General features: G+C 43.9%; 1 protein-coding gene across 1 annotated transcript in view; it reads left to right on the forward strand.

Moving 5' to 3' along the window:
• clec16a (C-type lectin domain containing 16A) overlaps positions 1 to 16379 on the forward strand; it is a 111510-nt gene that overhangs the window by 79609 nt on the left and 15522 nt on the right. The window contains exons 18-20 of the mRNA XM_042317485.1: positions 1236 to 1364; positions 1774 to 1894; positions 14953 to 15104. Coding sequence (XP_042173419.1) covers positions 1236 to 1364; positions 1774 to 1894; positions 14953 to 15104 — 402 coding nt within the window. The remainder of the gene's footprint in view (positions 1 to 1235; positions 1365 to 1773; positions 1895 to 14952; positions 15105 to 16379) is intronic.

Genomic DNA, 16379 nt, shown 5'->3' on the forward strand with positions numbered 1-16379 from the left:
ATTATCTGAGAAGAGCGCCCAGCAGACAAATCATTACAAACAGAAACCAGCCAAGTAGAGGAGTTACACAAGTCAGAAATAGAGATAAAATCTATCAATTACCTTTGATGATCTTCATATGGTTGCACTCACAAGACTCCATGTTACACAATAAATGTTAGTTTTGTTCGATAAAGTCCCTCTTTATATCCAAAAACCTCAGTTTTTTTCATGGTGCGTTTTGTTCAGTAAACCATTGGCACAAAGCACAATCACAGCAGGCTGATGAAAAAATCAAATAAGTACCATAAAAGTTCGTAGAAACATGTCAAACGATGTTTATAATCAATCCTCAGATTGTTTTTGTCATAAATGATCGATCATATTTCAACCGGACAAAAGCTTCGTCAATAGAAAAGGAGAAACAAGAAAGGCGAGGTCCCGATTACACGCAGGACTCATGTCTGGAAATCTCCACTCTCCTCTCATTGAAAGCTCTGTATCTCCCTCATTTTTCAGAGTAAAAGCCTGAAACAATGCCTAACAACTGGCCACATGTAGAAGAAGCCACAGAGCTCGTGAACTGGATCCTAAGTCTTTGTATGGTGGATAGGCTTTCAATGGAAAAACAGCCTTTCAAAATAATAGCACTTCCTGGTTGGATTTTCCTCAGGTTTTCACCTGCCATATCAGTTATGTTATACCCACAGACATTATTTTAACAGTTTTGGAAACTTTAGAGTGTTTTCTATCCGAATCTACCATCTATATGCATATCCTAGCTTCTAGGCCTGAGTAGCAGGCAGGTTACTTTGGGCACCTCAGTCATCCAAAGCTCCGAATACTGCCCCCTATCCCAATAAAGTTAAGCAAAGGTTTACTTAGAGTAACCCCCTGGACGTGGGGTACCTGATAATGTATTTAATGTGTCTCCAGAGTAAGCCCCCTGAACGTGGGGTACCTGATAATGTATTTAATGTGTCTCTCCAGAGTAAGCCCATGATAATGTATTTAATGTCTCTTCAGAGTAAGCCCCTGATCATGTATTTACTGTCTCTCCAGAGTAAGCCCCTGATAATGTATGTAATGTGTCTCCAGAGTAAGCCCCTGATAATGTATTTAATGTCTCTCCAGAGTAAGCCCCTGAACGTGGAGTACCTGATAATGTATGTAATGTCTCTCCAGAGTAAGCCCTGATAATGTATTTAATGTGTCTCCAGAGTAAGCCCCTGATAATGTTTTTAATGTGTCTCCAGAGTAAGCCCCTGAACGTGGAGTACCTCATGATGGACGCGTCCGTTCTACTTCCTCCTACTGGTACTCCTCTGACTGGAATAGACTTCGTTAAGAGACTGCCCTGTGGAGGAGTAGAGAAGACCAGACGGGTAACACACACACACACTGAGACACACCTACTGCCCTGTGGAGGAGTAGAGAAGACCAGACGGGTAACACACACACACACACTGAGACACACCTACTGCCCTGTGGAGGAGTAGAGAAGACCAGACGGGTAACACACACACACACACTGAGACACACTGAGACACACACACTGAGACACACCTACTGACCTGGGGAGGGATGTTCTGTACCACCTACTGACCTGGGGAGGGATGTTCTGTACCACCTACTGACCTGGGGAGGGATGTTCTGTACCACCTACTGACCTGGGGAGGGATGTTCTGTACCACCTACTGACCTGGGGAGGGATGTTCTGTACCAAGTGAGACACACTGAACCAGCCACTCTGTGTGTCGTATGTTGGTGACCGGTGTTGTTCTCCCTCTGCAGGCCATCCGTGTGTTCTTCATGCTGAGATCACTATCTCTTCAGCTGCAGGGAGAACCAGAGACGCAGCTTCCTCTCACTCGCTCTGAAGACCTCATCAAGACCGACGATGTTCTGGACCTAAGTAAGACTGTGTGTGTGTGTGTGTGTTCTGACTGACCATGTTCTTGACCTCATCAAGACTGACCGTGTTCTACACCTCATCGAGACTGACCGTGTTCTACACCTCATCGAGACTGACCGTGTTCTACACCTCATTGAGACTAACCGTGTTCTACACCTCATCGAGACTGACCGTGTTCTACACCTCATCGAGACTGACCGTGTTCTACACCTCATTGAGACTAACCGTGTTCTACACCTCATCGAGACTGACCGTGTTCTACACCTCATCGAGACTGACCGTGTTCTACACCTCATTGAGACTGACCGTGTTCTACACCTCATTGAGACTGACCGTGTTCTACACCTCATTGAGACTGACCGGGTTCTACACCTCATTGAGACTGACCGGGTTCTAGACCTCATTGAGACTGACCGTGTTCTACACCTCATCGAGACTGACCGTGTTTTACACCTCATCGAGACTGACCGTGTTCCACACCTCATCGAGACTGACCGTGTTCCACACCTCATTGAGACTGACCGTGTTCCACACCTCATTGAGACTGACCGTGTTCCACACCTCATTGAGACTGACCGTGTTCCGCACCTCATCGAGACTGACCGTGTTCTGCACCTCATCGAGACTGACCGTGTTCTACACCTCATCGAGACTGACCGTGTTCTACACCTCATCGAGACTGACCGTGTTCTACACCTCATTGAGACTGACCGTGTTCTACACCTCATTGAGACTGACCGTGTTCCACACCTCATCGAGACTGACCGTGTTCTACACCTCATCGAGACTGACCGTGTTCCACACCTCATTGAGACTGACCGGGTTCTACACCTCATTGAGACTGACCGTGTTCCACACCTCATTGAGACTGACCGTGTTCCACACCTCATTGAGACTGACCGTGTTCCACACCTCATTGAGACTGACCGGGTTCCACACCTCATTGAGACTGACCGGGTTCCACACCTCATTGAGACTGACCGGGTTCCACACCTCATTGAGACTGACCGGGTTCCACACCTCATTGAGACTGACCGGGTTCTACACCTCATTGAGACTGACCGGGTTCCACACCTCATTGAGACTGACCGGGTTCTACACCTCATTGAGACTGACCGGGTTCTACACCTCATTGAGACTGACCGGGTTCCACACCTCATTGAGACTGACCGGGTTCTACACCTCATTGAGACTGACCGGGTTCTACACCTCATTGAGACTGACCGGGTTCTACACCTCATTGAGACTGGCCGGGTTCTACACCTCATTGAGACTGGCCGGGTTCTACACCTCATTGAGATTGACCGGGTTCTACACCTCATTGAGACTGACCGGGTTCTACACCTCATTGAGACTGACCGGGTTCTACACCTCATTGAGACTGACCGGGTTCTACACCTCATTGAGACTGACCGGGTTCTACACCTCATTGAGACTGACCATTGAGGTTCTACACCTCATTGAGACTGACCGGGTTCTACACCTCATTGAGACTGACCGGGTTCTACACCTCATTGAGACTGACCGGGTTCTACACCTCATTGAGACTGACCGGGTTCTACACCTCATTGAGACTGACCGGGTTCTACACCCTGAGACTGACCGGGTTCTACACCTCATTGAGACTGACCGGGTTCTACACCTCATTGAGACTGACCGGGTTCTACACCTCATTGAGACTGACCGGGTTCTACACCTCATTGAGACTGACCGGGTTCTACACCTCATTGAGACTGACCGGGTTCTACACCTCATTGAGACTGACCGGGTTCTACACCTCATTGAGACTGACCGGGTTCTACACCTCATTGAGACTGACCGGGTTCTACACCTCATTGAGACTGACCGGGTTCTACACCTCATTGAGACTGACCGGGTTCTACACCTCATTGAGACTGACCGGGTTCTACACCTCATTGAGACTGACCGGGTTCTACACCTCATTGAGACTGACCGGGTTCTACACCTCATTGAGACTGACCGGGTTCTACACCTCATCGAGACTGACCGGGTTCTACACCTCATTGAGACTGACCGGGTTCTACACCTCATTGAGACTGACCGGGTTCTACACCTCATTGAGACTGACCGGGTTCTACACCTCATTGAGACTGACCGGGTTCTACACCTCATTGAGACTGACCGGGTTCTACACCTCATTGAGACTGACCGGGTTCTACACCTCATTGAGACTGACCGGGTTCTACACCTCATTGAGACTGACCGGGTTCTACACCTCTTTGAGACTGACCGGGTTCTACACCTCATTGAGATTGACCGGGTTCTACACCTCATTGAGACTGACCGGGTTCTACACCTCATTGAGACTGACCGGGTTCTACACCTCATTGAGACTGACCGGGTTCTACACCTCATTGAGACTGACCGGGTTCTACACCTCATTGAGACTGACCGGGTTCTACACCTCATTGAGACTGACCGGGTTCTACACCTCATTGAGACTGACCGGGTTCTACACCTCATTGAGACTGACCGGGTTCTACACCTCATTGAGACTGACCGGGTTCTACACCTCATTGAGACTGACCGGGTTCTACACCTCATTGAGACTGACCGGGTTCTACACCTCATTGAGACTGACCGGGTTCTACACCTCATTGAGACTGACCGGGTTCTACACCTCATTGAGACTGACCGGGTTCTACACCTCATTGAGACTGACCGGGTTCTACACCTCATTGAGACTGACCGGGTTCTACACCTCATTGAGACTGACCGGGTTCTACACCTCATTGAGACTGACCGGGTTCTACACCTCATTGAGACTGACCGGGTTCTACACCTCATTGAGACTGACCGGGTTCTACACCTCATTGAGACTGACCGGGTTCTACACCTCATTGAGACTGACCGGTTCTACACCTCATCGAGACTGACCGGGTTCTACACCTCATTCGAGACTGACCGGGTTCTACACCTCATTGAGACTGACCGGGTTCTACACCTCATTGAGACTGACCGGGTTCTACACCTCATTGAGACTGACCGGGTTCCACACCTCATTGAGACTGACCGGGTTCTACACCTCATTGAGACTGACCGGGTTCTACACCTCATTGAGACTGACCGGGTTCTACACCTCATTGAGACTGGCCGGGTTCTACACCTCATTGAGACTGACCGGGTTCTACACCTCATTGAGATTGACCGGGTTCTACACCTCATTGAGACTGACCGGGTTCTACACCTCATTGAGACTGACCGGGTTCTACACCTCATTGAGACTGACCGGGTTCTACACCTCATTGAGACTGACCGGGTTCTACACCTCATTGAGACTGACCGGGTTCTACACCTCATTGAGACTGACCGGGTTCTACACCTCATTGAGACTGACCGGGTTCTACACCTCATTGAGACTGACCGGGTTCTACACCTCATTGAGACTGACCGGGTTCTACACCTCATTGAGAACTGACCGGGTTCTACACCTCATTGAGACTGACCGGGTTCTACACCTCATTGAGACTGACCGGGTTCTACACCTCATTGAGACTGACCGGGTTCTACACCTCATTGAGACTGACCGGGTTCTACACCTCATTGAGACTGACCGGGTTCTACACCTCATTGAGACTGACCGGGTTCTACACCTCATTGAGACTGACCGGGTTCTACACCTCATTGAGACTGACCGGGTTCTACACCTCATTGAGACTGACCGGGTTCTACACCTCATTGAGACTGACCGGGTTCTACACCTCATTGAGACTGACCGGGTTCTACACCTCATTGAGACTGACCGGGTTCTACACCTCATTGAGACTGACCGGGTTCTACACCTCATTGAGACTGACCGGGTTCTACACCTCATTGAGACTGACCGGGTTCTACACCTCATCGAGACTGACCGGGTTCTACACCTCATCGAGACTGACCGGGTTCTACACCTCATTGAGACTGACCGGGTTCTACACCTCATTGAGACTGACCGGGTTCTACACCTCATTGAGACTGACCGGGTTCTACACCTCATTGAGACTGACCGGGTTCTACACCTCATTGAGACTGACCGGGTTCTACACCTCTACACCGGGTTCTACACCTCATTGAGACTGACCGGGTTCTACACCTCATTGAGACTGACCGGGTTCTACACCTCATTGAGACTGACCGGGTTCTACACCTCATTGAGACTGACCGGGTTCTACACCTCATCGAGACTGACCGGGTTGTACACCTCATCGAGACTGACCGTGTTCTACACCTCATTGAGACTGACCGGGTTCTAGACCTCATTGAGACTGACCGGGTTCTACACCTCATTGAGACTGACCGTAATCTACACCTCATTGAGACTGACCGTGTTCTACACCTCATTGAGACTGGCCGTGATCTACACCTCATTGAGACTGACCGGGTTCTAGACCTCATTGATACTGACCGGGTTCTAGACCTCATTGAGACTGACCGTGTTCTACACCTCATTGAGGCTGACCGTGTTCTACACCTCATTGAGACTGACCGGGTTCTAGACCTCATTGAGACTGACCGGGTTCTAGACTTCATTGAGACTGACCGTGTTCTACACATCATTGAGACTGACCGTGTTCTACACCTCATTGACACTGACCGGGTTCTACACCTCATTGAGACTGACCGGGTTCTAGACCTCAGTAAGTCTGTGTGTGTTTGTTACAGTAATATTCTTGGAACAGACAGAAGGGGTTCAGGCCCACAGTGGAAACATCTGACTCAACTCTGATACACTTTTAGAGCAGAGGTGTGTGTGTGTGTGTGTGTGTGTGTGTTTGTGTGAAATGAGATGAACACTGATCACTTCCCTTCTGATACAGAGAGAGACCTGGGGGAGGGATGGTTTATTAAGTCTCTATCTGCTAGAGACCTGGGGGAGGGATGGTTAATTAAGTCTCTATCTGATAGAGACCTGGGGGAGGGATGGTTTATTAAGTCTCTATCTGATAGAGACCTGTGGGGAGGATGGTTAATTAAGTCTCTATCTGATAGAGACCTGGGGGAGGGATGGTTAATTAAGTCTCTATCTGATAGAGACCTGGGGGAGGGATGGTTTATTAAGTCTCTATCTGATAGAGACCTGTGGGAGGGATGGTTTATTAAGTCTCTATCTGATAGAGACGTTGATCTCATTGTTTTATTGACGAGGAAGGGAAAGTAGATAGCTAAGTATAAACAGGTGATTTCCAACCACACGCCACAGGGCTGTGTCGGCTAAAGGTCAGTCTGGAACCTCGTTCCTCAGTTATCTCTGACAACGACATGTCACGCCACAGGGCTGTGTCGGCTAAAGGTCAGTCTGGAACCTCGTTCCTCAGTTATCTCTGACAACGACATATCACGCCACAGGGCTGTGTCGGCTAAAGGTCAGTCTGGAACCTCGTTCCTCAGTTATGTCTGACAACGACATGTCACGGCTTAATCATTTAATGACATTTTATATTAAATACGGAATATTTCTCAGACCTCGTCAATGACGTCCACGTAAAATGGGGTAAAAAAGTATTTAGTCAGCCACCAATTGTGCAAGTTCTCCCACTTAAAAAGATGAGAGAGGCCTGTAATTTTCATCATAGGTACACTTCAACTATGACAGACAAAATGAGAAAACAAATCCAGAAAATCACATTGTAAGATTTTTTATGAATTTATTTGCAAATAAGTATAAATTATATTAATTATATTTTATTAATTATTATAAAGACATGTCTCTACTGTCTAACGTGGTGGATTAATACTCATTATAATATTAGTCTCTATTATTAATATTATTAGTCTCTACTGTCTAACGTGGTGGATTAATACTCATTATAATATTAGTCTCTACTGTCTAACGTGGTGGATTAATACTCCTCATTATAATATTAGTCTCTACTGTCTAACGTGGTGGATTAATACTCCTCATTATAATATTAGTCTCTGTCTAACGTGGTGGATTAATACTCCTCATTATAATATTAGTCTCTACTGTCTAACGTGGTGGATTAATACTCCTCATTATAATATTAGTCTCTACTGTCTAACGTGGTGGATTAATACTCCTCATTATAATATTAGTCTCTACTGTCTAACGTGGTGGATTAATACTCCTCATTATAATATTAGTCTCTACTGTCTAACGTGGTGGATTAATACTACCCTCATTATAATATTAGTCTCTACTGTCTAACGTGGTGGATTAATACTCCTCATTATAATATTAGTCTCTACTGTCTAACGTGGTGGATTAATACTCATTATAATATTAGTCTCTACTGTCTAACGTGGTGGATTAATACTCATAATATTAGTCTCTACTGTCTAACGTGGTGGATTAATACTCCTCATTATAATATTAGTCTCTACTGTCTAACGTGGTGGATTAATACTCATTATAATATTAGTCTCTACTGTCTAACGTGGTGGATTAATACTCCTCATTATAATATTAGTCTCTACTGTCTAACGTGGTGGATTATTACTCCTCATTATAATATTAGTCTCTACTGTCTAACGTGGTGGATTAATACTCATTATAATATTAGTCTCTACTGTCTAACGTGGTGGATTAATACTCCTCATTATAATATTAGTCTCTACTGTCTAACGTGGTGGATTAATACTCCTCATTATAATATTAGTCTCTACTGTCTAACGTGGTGGATTAATACTCCTCATTATAATATTATGTCTCTACTGTCTAACGTGGTGGATTAATACTCCTCATTATAATATTAGTCTCTACTGTCTAACGTGGTGGATTAATACTCCTCATTATAATATTAGTCTCTACTGTCTAACGTGGTGGATTAATACTCCTCATTATAATATTAGTCTCTACTGTCTAACGTGGTGGATTAATACTCCTCATTATAATATTAGTCTCTACTGTCTAACGTGGTGGATTAATACTCCTCATTATAATATTAGTCTCTACTGTCTAACGTGGTGGATTAATACTCCTCATTATAATATTAGTCTCTACTGTCTAACGTGGTGGATTAATACTCATAATATTAGTCTCTACTGTCTAACGTGGTGGATTAATACTCATAATATTAGTCTCTACTGTCTAACGTGGTGGATTAACACTCCTCATTATAATATTAGTCTCTACTGTCTAACGTGGTGGATTAATACTCCTCATTATAATATTAGTCTCTACTGTCTAACGTGGTGGATTAATACTCCTCATTATAATATTAGTCTCTACTGTCTAACGTGGTGGATTAATACTCATTATAATATTAGTCTCTACTGTCTAACGTGGTGGATTAATACTCCTCATTATAATATTAGTCTCTACTGTCTAACGTGGTGGATTAATACTCCTCATTATAATATTAGTCTCTACTGTCTAACGTGGTGGATTAATACTCCTCATTATAATATTAGTCTCTACTGTCTAACGTGGTGGATTAATACTCCTCATTATAATATTAGTCTCTACTGTCTAACGTGGTGGATTAATACTCCTCATTATAATATTAGTCTCTACTGTCTAACGTGGTGGATTAATACTCCTCATTATAATATTAGTCTCTACTGTCTAACGTGGTGGATTAATACTCCTCATTATAATATTAGTCTCTACTGTCTAATGTGGTGGATTAATACTCATTATAATATTAGTCTCTACTGTCTAACGTGGTGGATTTAATCCTCATTATAATATTAGTCTCTACTGTCTAACGTGGTGGATTAATACTCCTCTCATTATAATATTAGTCTCTACTGTCTAACGTGGTGGATTAATAGTCTCTACTGTCTCGTGGTGGATTAATTATAATATTAGTCTCTACTGTCTAACGTGGTGGATTAATACTCCCCATTATAATATTAGTCTCTACTGTCTAACGTGGTGGATTAATACTCCTCATTATAATATTAGTCTCTATTGTCTAACGTGGTGGATTAATACTCATAATATTAGTCTCTACTGTCTAACGTGGTGGATTAATACTCCTCATTATAATATTAGTCTCTACTGTCTAACGTGGTGGATTAATACTCCTCATTATAATATTAGTCTCTACTGTCTAACGTGGTGGATTAATACTCCTCATTATAATATTAGTCTCTACTGTCTAACGTGGTGGATTAATACTCCTCATTATAATATTATACTGTCTAACCTCATTATAATATTAGTCTCTACTGTCTAACGTGGTGGATTAATACTCCTCATTATAATATTAGTCTCTACTGTCTAACGTGGTGGATTAATACTCCTCATTATAATATTAGTCTCTACTGTCTAACGTGGTGGATTAATACTCCTCATTATAATATTAGTCTCTACTGTCTAACGTGGTGGATTAATACTCCTCATTATAATATTAGTCTCTACTGTCTAACGTGGTGGATTAATACTCCTCATTATAATATTAGTCTCTACTGTCTAACGTGGTGGATTAATACTCCTCATTATAATATTAGTCTCTACTGTCTAACGTGGTGGATTAATACTCCTCATTATAATATTAGTCTCTACTGTCTAACGTGGTGGATTAATACTCCTCATTATAATATTAGTCTCTACTGTCTAACGTGGTGGATTAATACTCCTCATTATAATATTAGTCTCTACTGTCTAACGTGGTGGATTAATACTCCTCATTATAATATTAGTCTCTACTGTCTAACGTGGTGGATTAATACTCCTCATTATAATATTAGTCTCTACTGTCTAACGTGGTGGATTAATATACTCCTCATTATAATATTAGTCTCTACTGTCTAACGTGGTGGATTTAATACTCCTCATTATAATATTAGTCTCTACTGTCTAACGTGGTGGATTAATACTCCTCATTATAATATTAGTCTCTACTGTCTAACGTGGTGGATTAATACTCATTATAATATTAGTCTCTACTGTCTAACGTGGTGGATTAATACTCCTCATTATAATATTAGTCTCTACTGTCTAACGTGGTGGATTAATACTCATTATAATATTAGTCTCTACTGTCTAACGTGGTGGATTAATACTCATTATAATATTAGTCTCTACTGTCTAACGTGGTGGATTAATACTCATTATAATATTAGTCTCTACTGTCTAACGTGGTGGATTAATACTCCTCATTATGGACTGTTAAATACTCCTCATTATAATATTAGTCTCTACTGTCTAACGTGGTGGATTAATACTCCTCATTATAATATTAGTCTCTACTGTCTAACGTGGTGGATTAATACTCCTCATTATAATATTAGTCTCTACTGTCTAACGTGGTGGATTAATACTCCTCATTATAATATTAGTCTCTACTGTCTAACGTGGTGGATTAATACTCCTCATTATAATATTAGTCTCTACTGTCTAACGTGGTGGATTAATACTCCTCATTATAATATTAGTCTCTACTGTCTAACGTGGTGGATTAATACTCCTCATTATAATATTAGTCTCTACTGTCTAACGTGGTGGATTAATATTACTCCTCATTATAATATTAGTCTCTACTGTGTGGATTAATACTCCTCATTATAATATTAGTCTCTACTGTCTAACGTGGTGGATTAATACTCCTCATTATAATATTAGTCTCTACTGTCTAACGTGGTGGATTAATACTCCTCATTATAATATTAGTCTCTACTGTCTAACGTGGTGGATTAATACTCATTATAATATTAGTCTCTACTGTCTAACGTGGTGGATTAATACTCATTATAATATTAGTCTCTACTGTCTAACGTGGTGGATTAATAATATTAGTCTCTACTGTCTCATTATAATATTAGTCTCTACTGTCTAACGTGGTGGATTAATACTCCTCATTATAATATTAGTCTCTACTGTCTAACGTGGTGGATTAATACTCCTCATTATAATATTAGTCTCTACTGTCTAACGTGGTGGATTAATACTCCTCATTATAATATTAGTCTCTACTGTCTAACGTGGTGGATTAATACTCCTCATTATAATATTAGTCTCTACTGTCTAACGTGGTGGATTAATACTCCTCATTATAATATTAGTCTCTACTGTCTAACGTGGTGGATTAATACTCCTCATTATAATATTAGTCTCTACTGTCTAACGTGGTGGATTAATACTCCTCATTATAATATTAGTCTCTACTGTCTAACGTGGTGGATTAATACTCCTCATTATAATATTAGTCTCTACTGTCTAACGTGGTGGATTAATACTCCTCATTATAATATTAGTCTCTACTGTCTAACGTGGTGGATTAATACTCCTCATTATAATATTAGTCTCTACTGTCTAACGTGGTGGATTAATACTCCTCATTATAATATTAGTCTCTACTGTCTAACGTGGTGGATTAATACTCCTCATTATAATATTAGTCTCTACTGTCTAACGTGGTGGATTAATACTCCTCATTATAATATTAGTCTCTACTGTCTAACGTGGTGGATTAATACTCCATTATAATATTAGTCTCTATGGATTAATATCCTCATTATAATATTAGTCTCTACTGTCTAACGTGGTGGATTAATACTCCTCATTATAATATTAGTCTCTACTGTCTAACGTGGTGGATTAATACTCCTCATTATAATATTAGTCTCTACTGTCTAACGTGGTGGATTAATACTCCTCATTATAATATTAGTCTCTACTGTCTAACGTGGTGGATTAATACTCCTCATTATAATATTAGTCTCTACTGTCTAACGTGGTGGATTAATACTCCTCATTATAATATTAGTCTCTACTGTCTAACGTGGTGGATTAATACTCCTCATTATAATATTAGTCTCTACTGTCTAACGTGGTGGATTAATACTCCTCATTATAATATTAGTCTCTACTGTCTAACGTGGTGGATTATTACTCCTCATTATAATATTAGTCTCTACTGTCTAACGTGGTGGATTAATACTCCTCATTATAATATTAGTCTCTACTGTCTAACGTGGTGGATTAATACTCATTATAATATTAGTCTCTACTGTCTAACGTGGTGGATTAATACTCATTATAATATTAGTCTCTACTGTCTAACGTGGTGGATTAATACTCCTCATTATAATATTAGTCTCTACTGTCTAACGTGGTGGATTAATACTCCTCATTATAATATTAGTCTCTACTGTCTAACGTGGTGGATTAATACTCCTCATTATAATATTAGTCTCTACTGTCTAACGTGGTGGATTATTACTCCTCATTATAATATTAGTCTCTACTGTCTAACGTGGTGGATTAATACTCCTCATTATAATATTAGTCTCTACTGTCTAACGTGGTGGATTAATACTCCTCATTATAATATTAGTCTCTACTGTCTAACGTGGTGGATTAATACTCCTCATTATAATATTAGTCTCTACTGTCTAACGTGGTGGATTAATACTCCTCATTATAATATTAGTCTCTACTGGTCTAACGTGGTGGATTAATACTCCTCATTATAATATTAGTCTCTACTGTCTAACGTGGTGGATTAATACTCCTCATTATAATATTAGTCTCTACTGTCTAACGTGGTGGATTAATACTCCTCATTATAATATTAGTCTCTACTGTCTAACGTGGTGGATTAATACTCCTCATTTAGCAGATACGTGGTTTTTTATGTGTTTTGTTCGGAAACATTATCCTGATTAGTCTGTAAGGTTGGTGAGTCAGACGTGTTGTGTCATTTAGCAGACTTCCTGATCCAGAAAGAGACTTCCTGTCTGTGCGTTCATTATAATGCAGCGGGACAAGCTACGTAATCACAGTCCTAGTGAGAACGTTGTGGTTATGTTGGGTTGTGGTTGTTGTGGTCTCTCTCTCTCTCTCTGTAGATAACAGTGATCTGATAGCCTGTATGGTTGTGTTGTGGTCTCTCTCTCTGTAGATAACAGTGATCTGATAGCCTGTTGGTTGTGTTGTGGTCTCTCTGTAGATAACAGTGATCTGATAGCCTGTGTGGTTGTGTTGTGGTCTCTCTCTGTAGATAACAGTGATCTGATAGCCTGTGTGGTTGTGTTGTGGTCTCTCTCTCTGTAGATAACAGTGATCTGATAGCCTGTGTGGTTGTGTTGTGGTCTCTCTGTAGATAAGTGATCTGATAGCCTGTGTGGTTGTGTTGTGGTCTCTCTGTAGATAACAGTGATCTGATAGCCTGTGTGGTTGTGTTGTGGTCTCTCTCTCTGTAGATAACAGTGATCTGATAGCCTGTATGGTTGTGTTGTGGTCTCTCTCTGTAGATAACAGTGATCTGATAGCCTGTATGGTTGTGTTGTGGTCTCTCTGTAGATAACCTGATAGCCTGTGTGGTTGTGTTGTGGTCTCTCTGTAGATCTCTGATAGCCTGTGGTCTCTCTGTAGATAACAGTGATCTGATAGCCTGTATGGTTGTGTTGTGGTCTCTCTGTAGATAACAGTGATCTGATAGCCTGTGTGGTTGTGTTGTGGTCTCTCTGTAGATAACAGTGATCTGATAGCCTGTGTGGTTGTGTTGTGGTCTCTCTGTAGATAACAGTGATCTGATAGCCTGTATGGTTGGTTGTGGTTCTCTCTCTCTCTGTAGATAACAGTGATCTGATAGCCTGTATGGTTGTGTTGTGGTGTAGGTGATCTCTCTCTCTGTAGATAACAGTGATCTGATAGCCTGTGTGGTTGTGTTGTGGTCTCTCTCTCTGTAGATAACAGTGATCTGATAGCCTGTGTGGTTGTGTTGTGTGTCTCTCTGTAGATAACAGTGATCTGATAGCCTGTGTGGTTGTGTTGTGGTCTCTCTGTAGATAACAGTGATCTGATAGCCTGTGTGGTTGTGTTGTGGTCTCTCTGTAGATAACAGTGATCTGATAGCCTGTATGGTTGTGTTGTGGTCTCTCTGTAGATAACAGTGATCTGATAGCCTGTGTGGTTGTGTTGTGGTCTCTCTCTCTCTGTAGATAACAGTGATCTGATAGCCTGTGTGGTTGTGTTGTGGTCTCTCTGTAGATAACAGTGATCTGATAGCCTGTGTGGTTGTGTTGTGGTCTCTCTGTAGATAACAGTGATCTGATAGCCTGTATGGTTGTGTTGTGGTCTCTCTCTCTCTGTAGATAACAGTGATCTGATAGCCTGTATGGTTGTGTTGTGGTCTCTCTCTCTGTAGATAACAGTGATCTGATAGCCTGTATGGTGGTCAGTAAGGAAGGAGGTCAGGCTCAACGGTTCCTGGCGGTGGATGTTTACCAGATGAGTCTGGTTGAACCTGAAACTAAACGTTTGGGCTGGGGAGTGGTCAAGTTCGCTGGTCTGTTACAGGTAAGACTACTAGGTGTTCTCCCTCCCTGTCTCTCTCTCCCTCCCTCCCCGTCTCTCTCTCTCCCTCCCTCCCCATCTCTCTCCCTCCATCTCCTCTCCCTCCCCTCTCTCTCTCTCCCTCCCTCCCCATCTCTCTCTCCCTCCCTCCCCATCTCTGTCTCCCTCCCCATCTCTCTCTCCCTCCCTCCCCGTCTCTCTCTCCCTCCCTCCCCGTCTCTCTCTCCCTCCCTCCCCGTCTCTCTCTCCCTCCCGTCTCTCTCTCCCTCCCCCCGTCTCTCTCTCCCTCCCTCCCCGTCTCTCTCTCCCTCCCTCCCCGTCTCTCTCTCCTCCCTCCCCGTCTCTCTCTCCCTCCCTCCCCGTCTCTCCTCCCCGTCTCTCTCTCCCTCCCTCCCCGTCTCTCTCTCTCCTCCCTCCCCGTCTCTCTCTCCTCCCTCCCCGTCTCTCTCTCTCTCCCTCCCCGTCTCTCTCTCTCCCTCCCGTCTCTCTCTCTCCCTCCCCGTCTCTCTCTCTCTCCCTCCCCGTCTCTCTCTCTCCCTCCCCGTCTCTCTCTCTCTCCCTCCCCGTCTCTCTCTCTCTCCCTCCCCGTCTCTCTCTCCCTCCCTCCCGTCTCTCTCTCCCTCCCTCCCCGTCTCTCTCCTCTCCCTCCCCGTCTCTCTCTCCATCCCTCCCCCTCTCTCTCTCCTCCCTCCCCTCTCTCTCTCCCTCCCTCCCGTCTCTCTCTCTCTCCCTCCCCGTCTCTCTCTCTCTCCCTCCCCGTCTCTCTCTCCCTCCCTCCCCGTCTCTCTCTCCCTCCCTCCCCCGTCTCTCTCTCCCTCCCTCCCCGTCTCTCTCTCCCTCCTCTCCCCGTCTCTCTCTCTCTCTCTCCTCCCCGTCTCTCTCTCCCTCTCCCTCCCCCGTCTCTCTCTCTCTCCCTCCCTCCTCTCTCTCCCTCCCTCCCCTCTCTCTCCCTCCCTCCCCTCTCTCTCTCCCTCCCTCCTCTCTCTCTCTCCCTCCCTCCCCTCTCTCTCCCTCCTCCCCTCTCTCTCTCTCTCTCCCTCCCTCCCCGTCTCTCTCTCCCTAAAGAGTCTCTCTCTCCCTCCCTCCCCGTCTCTCTCTCCCCTCCCTCCCCTCTCTCTCTCCCTCCCTCCCCGTCTCTCTCTCTCTCCCTCTCCCTCCCCCCCGTCTCTCTCTCCCTCCCTCCCCGTCTCTCTCTCCCTCCCTCCCCGTCTCTCTCTCCCTCCCTCCCGTCTCTCTCTCCCTCCCTCCCCGTCTCTCTCTCCCTCCCTCCCCGTCTCT

The sequence above is a fragment of the Oncorhynchus tshawytscha genome, unplaced genomic scaffold (genome assembly GCF_018296145.1).
Source record: "Oncorhynchus tshawytscha isolate Ot180627B unplaced genomic scaffold, Otsh_v2.0 Un_contig_2949_pilon_pilon, whole genome shotgun sequence".
In the NCBI taxonomy this organism is placed as follows: Eukaryota; Metazoa; Chordata; class Actinopteri; order Salmoniformes; family Salmonidae; genus Oncorhynchus; species Oncorhynchus tshawytscha.